This window comes from Pinus tabuliformis, chromosome 8 (assembly GCF_031772625.1).
Source record: "Pinus tabuliformis cultivar Carrire ecotype Pingquan chromosome 8, CPIR1, whole genome shotgun sequence".
NCBI lineage: Eukaryota > Viridiplantae > Streptophyta > Pinopsida > Pinales > Pinaceae > Pinus > Pinus tabuliformis.
The window spans coordinates 88,383,898-88,395,520 of NC_142294.1; the positions used below are offsets into that span (position 1 = coordinate 88,383,898).

General features: G+C 35.9%; 1 protein-coding gene across 1 annotated transcript; it reads left to right on the forward strand.

Moving 5' to 3' along the window:
* The first annotated feature begins 424 nt into the window (after positions 1 to 424).
* On the forward strand, positions 425 to 934 carry LOC149234275 (uncharacterized). The gene has a single exon (XM_089368209.1). The coding sequence runs from the start codon at positions 425 to 427 to the stop codon at positions 932 to 934; it is 510 nt and encodes a 169-aa protein (XP_089224335.1).
* The last annotated feature ends 10,689 nt before the right edge of the window (positions 935 to 11,623 follow it).

Sequence of the window (11,623 nt, forward strand, 5' to 3'; positions counted from 1 at the left end):
TGAGCTAATAGGGTCTCTTCAATCTCATGAGAAAATAATAAATAGATCTTCTGAAAAATCTATTGAGCAAGCTTTTCAAGAAAGAGGAAATATTTTCAAAGACAAAAGTGGTTCCTCTCATGAGGAAAGCCAGAACACTTTTGGAAGAGGAAAAGGAAGAGGACAAACATACAGAGGAGACAGAGGTCAAGGAAGAATTTTTTCTGCATACAAAAAAGGAAGAGGTAATGATGACAGTGATGGAGGTAAAAGATTTAATAAATCCCAAGTTCAGTGTTTTTATTGTAAAAGATTTGGCCATTATGAAAGAAATTGTTGGAAAAAACAAAAACAACAAGCTAATTTTTCTGAAGAAAAAGAAGAGGTTGGCACTTTATTCTTGGCTTCTCATTCAACTAATAATGTTTCCAAAGAGGTGTGGCTTATGGATAGTGGTTGCAACAATCACATGATAGGAAACAAAGATGGCTTTGTAGAGATAGATGAATCTACAAAATATGATGTACTATTGGGAGATGACAAGCCAGTTGAAGCTAAAGGTAAGGGATCAATTGTTGTGAAGACAAAACAAGGAAAACTAAAGCACATTAATGATGTTCTATATGTTCTTGGTCTAGCGCATAATTTTTTGAGTGTGGGGCAGCGCTTTGAAAATGGATATTTAATTGTTTTCAAGGACAAGCAATGTATAATCTATGATAAAAATGATCACAGTAAAGTTATTGCTAAGACTAATATGCTGCAAAATAGGATTTTTGCTTTCAATCTCCCTTGTGAAACAAATACAATATTAAATGTTGCTTATGATGATAGTTCCTGGCTATGGCACATAAGGTATGAACATTTGAATATGAAAGACTTGAAATTGTTATATAACAAGAAAATGGTCAAAGGGTTACCACTTATTGGTTCTATTGATAAAGTCTGCGAATGATGTATTCTTGGTAAGCAACATAGAGATTCATTTCTAGTAGGAATGTCATGGAGAGCAAGTAAACCATTGGAACTAGTGCATGCAGATATATGTGGTCCTATGTAAATCTTGTCTCTCAACAAAAATAAGTATATCATTATTTTTGTGGACAATTTTAGTAGAAGAACATGGGTATATTTCATTAAAGAAAAATCTGATGCATTTGTCATATTTCAACAATTTAAAGCTCTTGTGGAAAAGCAAAGTGGTTATTGTCTAAAAAAATTATGCACAGACAGAGGGGGAGAATTCACTTCTAATAAGTTTGATTCTTATTTTAAAAGGAATGGCATTCAAAGGAAATTGACAGCTAGTTATACTCCCCAACAGAATGGCATTGCTAAATGTAAGAATAGAACAATTGTTGAGATGGTTAGGAGCATGATGAAAGGTAAAAACCTTCTAAACATTTTCTGGGCTGAAGTTGTAGCTACATCTGTTTATTTTCTTAATAGATGTCCAACAAGAAGTGTGCAAAATATTACCCTTTATAGAGCATGGTGTGGAAGAAAACCCAATATTTCTCATTTAAGAGCCTTTGGTTGCATTGCCTATGCTCATGTTCCTACTCAAAAGAGAAGAAAGCTTGATGATAAAAGTGTGAAATGATTTTTAATTGGATATTGTGAGGAAACCAAAGGTTATAGATTGTACAATCTAGAAACTGAAAAATTAATGATTAGTCGTGATGTGTTATTTGATGAGAAAAAAGAATCGCAGTGGAATCATGATGTGCAAAAACAAACTCCAAGTATTATTGTACAAGAATATGAATCTTTTGTTCATGCAAATCCATCCAGTAATCAAAATACTTCAGAAGCCACTTCCACTCCATCATCTTCTGCTACTTCAAGTCCTATTTCAAGTCCAAGTCCTCCTCCGAAAAAGACAAAATCTTTAAATGAAACTTATGGTTATACTAATTTTGCTTTGATGTCTCAAATTGAAGAAGAGCCAAGATGTTTTGAAGATGTAGTAAAAGAGTTAGTTTGGTGCAAAGCAATGGATGAAGAGATCGCAACGATTAAAAAGAATGAAACGTGGGAGCTTATGGATCCTCCTACTGAAAAAGAAGTCATTGGGGTGAGATGGTTGTATAAAACCAAGTATGTATCTGGTGGATCAATACAAAGGCACAAAGCAAGGTTAGTAGCAAAGGGATATGCTCAACAACCAGGTATTGACTACAATGAAACATATGCTCATGTTGCAAGATTTGATACAATCAAAACTGTTTTTGCATTGGCAGCACAATATAAATGGTTAGTTTATCAATTTGATGTTAAATCAACCTTTCTAAATGGTGAGTTGAAAGAAGATGTATATATTCACCAGCCCCAAGGATATGAAGAAGCAGGAAATGGATACAAAGTCTACAAACTGAAAAAATGCTCTTTATGGGCTTAAACAAGCTCCAAGAGCATGGTACAGTAGAATTGACACTTATTTTTTGAAAAAGGGGTTTAATAGAAGTGAAAATGAACACACATTATATATCAAGTCAAATGCTAATGATATAATAATTGTGTGCTTATATGTAGGTGACTTGATATACACATCTTCAAGCAATTTGTTAGTGGAAGAGTTCAAGGAGGCTATGATGACTGAATTTGAAATGTCTGATTTGGATTTGCTCCAGTATTTTCTTGGCATAGAAGTGACACAGATGAATGATGGAATTTTTATTTCACAAGAAAAATATGTTTCAAATGTTCTTAAAAAATGGAAAATGGGAAATTGTAAACCCATGAGCACACCCATGAATACAAATGAAAAAATTTCTATAGAAGATGGAGCTGAAAAGGTAGATGCTCAATTTTATAGGAGTCTGGTAGGATGCCTTTTGTATCTTACCACCACTAGGCCTGATATTATGCATGCAGTAGGCTTGATTTCCAGATTCATGCAAAGTCCAAGTAAGATTCATTTTGGAGCAGCAAAAAGAATTTTGAGGTATGTCTGTGGAACAAAAAATTATGGAATTTGGTATACTTCAAATAATTTTGGGTTGGCTGGTTATACATATAGTGATTGGGATGGATATTTTGATGATAGAAAAATCACTTCAGGTTATGTATTTAGCCTTGGATCAGGTGCAGTATTATGGTGTTCAAAGAAGCAACCAACTATTTTTATTGTTTTCTATAGAGGCAGAGTAAATTGCAGCAACAACAACAACATGTGAAGCAATTTGGTTGAAGAAAGTATTCTTAGATCTAAAAAAAGAACCAAAATATGCCACAAATATTTACTGTGATAACTTGTCTACCATTGCCATAACTAAAAATTCAGTGTTTCATAATCACACTAAACACATTGATATCAAATATCATTTCATAAGAAACTATGTGTGATCCAAAATGGATCTAGCATAGCCTCTAGATCTAAAGTCTTCAAATACAGGTGAAATTGGAAAAATGTTGAAGGGCTCGTGAATACAAAGCCAATGGTGTAAACCGCATCCAAATCCGAGTTCGGATAAGGAAATGAGAGTTGATCAAAGATTCAGGTCGAAAAGTCAATGCCTATGTCAGCAGGACAGGTGGCAACCCAGGAAAGAGTCACAGGTTTTTGATGATGTAAGCACGGAAGATGATGTGGCAGTCAGAGATTGGTTTAGACCACAGGCTATGGGGAACAACGATCAATAGCAGAGATAATCCGATCAAAGGAGATCGACGCATATCGCGTCGAAACATGCATGTATGTTATCTGGAAAAACGGACGCGATATAATTATGCAAAAGGAGCTAAACTCTTTGAGTTCTGACAGGGGAGAGGTAAATGGTTTATTGTGTTCCCTCAAGGCAGGAAGCGGTTTTAGATTGGGAGCATGCGATTCCACTCAGCACTCGACACGTAGCCTCCCGAAAACCACTTTCTCACGTGCCTTCGGAGAATTAGCATACGTGCTAGTTGGAGCGTGAAACCACGCGACAACCATCAGATCCCACATGACAAATCAACGGTGTAGGTTGTCCGGATCAGTTGAGGAGCAGGAAGCAATAGCCGTCAGATGATTTATTCTTGAGATCAGTGCCAGGGAAAGGCTAGACAATCAAGGTCCACCCTGCACCCACCTGTCCTTTCGTTTATAGCCTATTTCTATCATAAATGTATTTGTTCCACGTTTAATGCAATTTGTAACTGTATGTGTTATATAAACACCATAACATATAAAAGTTGGAAAAAAGTGTATTGTGAATCATTCCAGGGGGTCTGGAGGTCAGGGTGACCAGTATGGTCGTGTGTATACTCGTTTCGACTCGAAGATTCGAGCGGAACACAATGGTGAGTTCAATTTCTGTGTTGAGACTCTGTTTTTGAGCTCACACCTATAACAATCATTTGAAGACATAATAAAGAGGTCAACACTGGAAGCTAGGACTAGGAGACGTAGCCAGGAAGTCTGGTGAACTCCTTTATCAATTTTGGTTGTGTTGATGTGTTTTTATTGTGTTTTATATTTGTTTAATTGTTTGTGTTATTCGCAATCTTTTCTGATCCATTGCACTAAGTAACATACGCAACTCCACACATAGTATGTAATACCTTTTATCAATTTCAGATCAAGTGGTATCAAAGCTTAAGGTTTTTAAGGTTTGACAAGTTTGTGTGGATATTTGAATGCTGACTATGTTAAGGCTCGGACGAGGTGAAGGAGAAATTTTTGAGGCGAATCCAGAGATTGGGAGAGTCTTTTCACAAAGAAGGATGGAAAATGAAGCTCCACTTGGGTCAGAATCTCAGTTCTTGGGTAGTTTCATGACGATACATGCCATGGTGGAAGAGATGTATAATGAGTTTAAAAAGGGTAAAGGTGAAGGCACTTCATCACCTAAACCAGACAAAGGAGTAGAGGAACCTTTTCCTTTTTCCTCCAGAGAAAGAAGATAAGGAAGATAAGGGAAAGGGAGGAATGCAACCTCCACCATCTCCTCCATCATCACCATCATTGTCGTCATCATTGTCTTCTTCTCATAAAACTAGTTCTTCTAAGAAGAAGAAAAATAAAACCTCTTTGATCAAATTAGATGTAAAATTTGATTTGCCAATTTATGATGGAGAACTTAATGCATAAAATCTTGATAATTGGATAAGGCAAATTGATGTATATTGCAAGGTGTAGAAAGTTGATTCAGAAAGGAAGAAGATCCAGCTGGCTAGCCTTCGACTTGGAGGAACCGCACTATCGTGGTGTGAAGGCAAGACACAAGCAGATTTTCAAAAGCATGGTAAAATCATTTCAACTTGGAATGAATTTGTTTCTGCCATTAAAAATCAATTTTATCCTTTGGCTTATATGCAACAAGCAATGATGAGTTGGCAGACACTATGTCAATTGAGGAGTCAAAGTGTACAGAGTTATACTAAGGAATTTCACAAAAGAGCTTTAACATTAGGCATATCATTGGACTCATGAGAGACATTGTTAAAATATATAGGTGGTCTTCATAGTTATTTGAAGCATACTATACTTATGTTTAATCCCACTAGCTTATATGATGTATTAGTCCAAGCGACTCATCTAGAGGCTAGAGGTAAAAATGTAAACCCAGATGTTGGGAAATCATCCAAATCTTTTGAGAACAAGAATAAAGAAAAGTAGAAAATGAAATGGAAGGAGAGGAAAACAAACACTGTAAAGAAGGATAAACCTTCATGCTCTCATTGTAAGAATAAAGGACACGATGAGACACACTGCTGGTCTTTGCATTCAGAATTGAAACCTAAGAAGTTCGAAGATAAAGAGCGAAAGAATGCTGCTACTATTCAAAAGGACTTGGGGTCAGACTCAGGGGATGAAACAACAATTACAGCTACAGGTATAAAAGGTAAAGATTCTGAAGCATCTACAAGTAATTCTTCGCATTCTATTGATAATGAAAGTAATGACAGGAAAAGAAATGAGCTATTTCATATTAGAGTCATTTCCAAGCACACTAAAATTGATACTTTATTTGATAGTGGGTCACAAGTAAATTTGATTTCTAAAACAATTATAAAGAAGTTGGGTCTAGAAATAAAACCTCATAGGCATCCATATCCATTAGGTTGGGTGTGTGATAAAACAAAGCTACAAGTTACGAGACAATGTAAACTTTGGTTTGCTATTGGATCAACATTTGTAGATGAGGTTGAGTTAGATATGGTCCCATTGGACATATGTGGAATTGTTTTAGGAAGTCCATACTTGTACAATAGAAAGGCTATCTTCTATCGAGCTGAAAGTAAGTATCAACTCACTAAGGATGGAATTGAATACATTGTAAGGGTTCATAAACTCAAAGATAACTTCGCTCTCATAAATTCATGACAGATGAAAAGAATTGTAAATTCAAGTAAGCAATTTTTACTAATGATTGCAAAGGCAAAGGATCCTGATAAATCCAATGCATTCCAAGGCTGTAATCCTAAACAGAAAAAAGATCTAGTTAAAGTTGTTTCCGATTATGATATTCTGTTTAAAAAGCCTAAGGGGCTTCCACCCAAGCGAGAGAGAACATGATATTTATTTACAGCTAGATGCTCCACTACCTAACATTGGAATGTATAGGTTATCAGCTTTAGAGAATGCAGAGATAAAGAAGCAGGTACCGGAGTTGTTCGATAAAGGGTTTATAAGACCAAGCACATCACTGTGTGGATCACCAATTGTGTTGGTATGAAAGAAAGACGGTTCGTGGAGAATGTGCATTGATTTTAGAGCACTAAATAAAATCCCGATCAAGAATCGTTATCCTCTTCCTCGTATTGATGATTTATTAGATCAATTAAAAGATTCAGTTTGCTTTTCTAAATTAGACTTGCGAAGCGGCTACCATCAGATCAGAGCTGAAGAAAAATATGTATGGAAAACTGCTTTCAAGACGAAGCAAGGACTTTATGAGTGGTTGGTTATGCCTTTTGGCTTAATTAATACTCCTGCTACGTTTATGCAAGTCATGAATGATGTATTTAGACCATTTATTGAAGATTTTGTAATAGTCTATTTAGATGTATTCTTGTTTTTAGTAAGACATGGGATGAGCATTTAAAGCATGTAAATCGAGTTTTCGATGTTTTAAAAAGAGAAAATCTCTATGTGAAGCTATCAAAATGTGAATTTGGGAGGACATATTTGAATTATTTGGGTTATTTTGTAGGGGGTGGTTAATTGAGGATAGATCCCTCTAAGGTTGAAGTCATTGTGAACTGGCCTAAACCCAAATCTGCTACAAAAGTTAGAAGTTTCTTAGGGGTAGCACAATATTGGAGAAATTTTATTGCTAACTTTTCGTTGATTGCAGCTCCTTTACATGCTTTGACAAGGGTGAAATAAGTGTTTCAGTGGGGAGGCAAACAACAAAAAGCCTTTGACACCTTGAAAGAAATGATCAGTACAACGCTAGTACTAGCACTGCCAGATCTTTAACATCCATTTGAGATCGAGACTGATGCAAGTGACTATGCCATGGGAGCATTGTTGATGCAGCACAGGAAGCCTATATGCTTTCATTCTGAGACATTTACATCTGCAGTAGTTAACTGTCCTACATATGATAAAGAATTGTATGTATTAGTTCAGAGTGTTAAAAAGTGGAAACATTATATAATGGGTAAAGAAACAATCATACATACAGATCATCAACCACTTCAATATTTACACTCACAAACTAAATTGCAATAATCAAGAAATTACATGTGGATGGGTTTTTTACAGCAATTTCATCTTGTTATCAGATATAAAAAGGGCATACATAATAAGGTTGCAGACATGTTATCAAGACCAATCATAAATGCATCCACTATACTTAAGCATAATTCATTAATTCATGAATGTTACATTGAACAATATGCTCAAGACACAAATTTTAAGAATGTATATGCAACTTTAAGTCATGGAAAACAAGTAGAAGAATTGGATTACTACATTAAGGACAAACTCTTATATCGTTTGGGAAAGTTATGCATTCCACAAACTAAAAGAGTTAACATAATTCAGAAGCACATACTTCTCTGATATCAGGTCATTTTAGTGTAAGTAAGACAATTGCACAATTGCAAAGGTTCTATTATTAGCCAAGAATGAATGAGATAGTTTATAGATATATCAAAGGATGTACTATGTGTGCTACAAGCAAGCCAAGTAATAGAAAATTAGGCTTGTATACTCCACTCCCAATTCCTTCTAGTCCTTGGGAAAGTGTTTCCATGGATTTTGTTGGGGGATTGCCAAAGTCTAGAAAGAGTTATGATTATTTGTATGTAGTTGTGGATAGGTTCAGTAAGATGTGTATTTTAATACCTTGTAATAAACAGGTCACAGCTGAATAAATTACAAAGTTGTTCTTTCAAAATGTATGGGTTCATTTTGGGTTACCCACTTCTATTTTATCTGATATAGATTCTCGATTTGTCGGGAAATTTTGGTCAAGTCTATGGGAGTTAATGGACACAAAGTTGAAGAAGAGCATGAAATTTAATTCACAAATAGATGGTCAAACAGAAGTGGTCAACAGGACAGTAATACAGTTGCTTCAAGGATATTGCAGCAAGCATCCCAAGCTTTGGGGTGAACATTTGTGTTATGTGCAACATTCTTACAACTATGCAAAGTATTCTTCTACTTAGAGGTCTCCTTTTGAGACTTGTTTTGGTTTTATACCAAAGTCTCCCTTGGATTTTGTCTTTGGTAAAGACATAGTAGTTGATGGACATAGTGATGTGGACAAAGCAACCAAGTTCATTGAAAAAATCCAGGAAATTCACCAGGCAGTACAGGAATAGTTGGAAAGAAGTCAAGCCAAGTATAAGGCACGACATGACAAGCATCGAATTGAGCATAGTTTTCAAGTTGGTGATCAAGTCTGGTTGTACATCAGCAAAGAAAGACTACAAGGGGAAGGTAAGAAGTTAAAACCAATTAGATATGGTCATTTCAAAATACTTGATAAAATTGGTGAAAATGATTTCTGCCTTGATCTACCAGCTTATATGCAAATCTATTCAGTTGTTAATGTTGAAAGTTTGAGCTTGTATTAACCTTCATTGATTGAATATCCCGAAGAGCAAGGTCAACTGCTTTCCATTGAGGATCTGTTGCCTGAGTATCTCAATGAGTTACAAGAGGACACAGTTCTTGACATAAGGATAAGAACTTCGTGACGAAGGGATGTTGAGTACCTGCGAGTTGGACTCAAAGGTACAAATCCAAGTAAAGCGCAATGGATGGAAATTGGACAAGTGAAGGAACTTTATCCTCACTTACTCGATAGCTAAAAACCAACTTTTGGTGGACCAAAAGCTACCAGTGGGGAGGAGTGATCCAAAATGGACCCACCATAGCCTCTAGATCTAAAGTCTTCAAATACAGGTGAAATTGGAAAAATGTTGAAGGGCTCGTAAATACAAATCCAATGGTGTAAACCGCATGCAAATCCGAGTTCAGATAAGGAAATGAGAGCTGATCAAAGATTCAAGCCGAAAATTCAATGCCTACGTGAGTAGGACAAGTGGCAACCCAGTAAAGAGTCATAGGTTGATGATGTAAGCACTGAAGATGATGTGGTAGTCGGAGATTGGTTCAGACCATAGGCAATGGGGAACAACGATCAAGAGCGGAGATCGTCCGATCAAAAGAGATTGACGCATATTGCGTCGAAACATGCAAGTATGTTATCTGGAAAAATGAACGCGATAAAATTATGCAAAAGGAGCTAAACTCTTTGAGTTCCGACAGAAGAGTGGTAAATGGTTTGTTGCATGCCCTCAAGGCAGAAAGCAGTTTTAGACTGGGAGCACGCGATTCCACTCAGCGCTCAACACGTAGCCTCTTGAAAACCACTTTCTGACGTGCCTTCGGAGAATTAGTAGATGTGCTAGTTGGAGCGCGAAACTGCGCGACAACCATTGGATCCCACAGGACAGATCAATGGTGCAGGTTGTCTGGATCAGTTGAGGAGTGGGAAGTGAGAGCCGTCAGATGATTTATTCTCGAGATCAGTGCCGAGGAAAGGTGGGACGATTGGGGTCCACCCCGTGCCCGCCAGTCCTTTCATTTATAGCCTATTTCTATTATAAACGTATTTGTTCCACATTTAATGCAATTTGTAACTGTATGTGTTATATAAACACCATACCACAGAAAAGTTGGAAAAGAGTGTATTGTGAACCGTTTCAGGGGGTCTGGAGGTCAGGGTGACCAGTACGGTCATGTGTATACTTGTTTCGACTCGAATATTCGAGTGGAACACAGTGGTGAGTTCCATTTCTATGTTGAGAATCTGTTTTTGAGCTCACACCTGTAACAATCATTTGAAGACATAATAAAGAGGTCAACACTGGAAGCTGGGACCAGGAGACGTAGTCAGGAAGTCTGGTGAACTCCTTTACCAATTTTGGTTGTGTTGATGTGTTTTTATTTTGTTTTATATTTGTTTAAGTGTCTATGTTATTCGCAATCTTTTCGATCCATTGCACTAAGTAACATAGGCAACTCCACACATAATCTATAATACCTTTTATCAATTTCAGATCAATGTGGCAAAAAGAGAAATTGAAATAAAGTTTTGTACAACAAATGAACAACTTGCAGATATATTTACCAAAGCACTATCTAAAAGGAAGTTCAAATACATGAGGGATATGCTTGGAATTACCTCATTAAGCATTAAGGAGGAGTCTAGAGGATAATGCTTAAAATAAGCTATGTAATTGTTGGCAAATTAGCAAGCAAATTTTGTGTTCTAAGTTATGAGAATTAAGGCAACAAATTAATAGATGTAGTCAATGATCATTCAACAAATTATTAGGGACAATAGATTAGTCAGATAATGGATAATCAAATTAGAAATATGTAGGCTATATAATAATGTATTCATTGCTCCTATGGAGATATGAGATTCCAATAAGAGTTCAGCGGATGGATTGATAATCAAACTTCTCTTATTTTTGTTCATTAGTTTTGTTTATTTTTTCATATGTATGCTCTTGATAGATTTAACAAAAAATGGCACAGCAACATAATGGAATGAAAGACAATCACAATGAAGTGTAGGTAGTGTTAAATAGTTGAGGAAAGTCTATTAAATTGAACGAAATCAACTTAATCATTTACATTATTTCTGATATAAATGTCTAATAATTAAGTTAGATGTGTGGGTTTTCCTACACCACATGTCAAGAGGATCTGAAATATATGAATTTAGCGTTAATATTACATATATTAACGAGTTGTTTTAGTGAGAATTTTTGGAAGTTTTTTGAGGGTTTTTTTTGGTCTAATTTATTTAAAATCTTGTAGGAATTTATTAAAATCACAAGTTTGATAAGTAACCTTACACAATTGAAATCTCTACAAAATTTTCAAAACACTAAATCTATATATACAATAAAACAACCTAATTAAAATATAACACAACTCCATAATTAATTATCTCAAAAAAATGAAAATATAAAGATGCCGTGGAAAGCGGTGTCGGTGTTGAGAGAACTTCGTGAGCGTGGAGCTAATCTATGGTTAGCTTAGACAGTAACCAACCTACATTCCAATTAATCTGTGGCCAGCGGACATAGTAACGAATAAACACTGCAATGAATGCGACATAATTGTTCCAGGCTCCTACGGTGGTGACCGAAATCTCAGGTACAAGTGTCGATATGTTGAGGC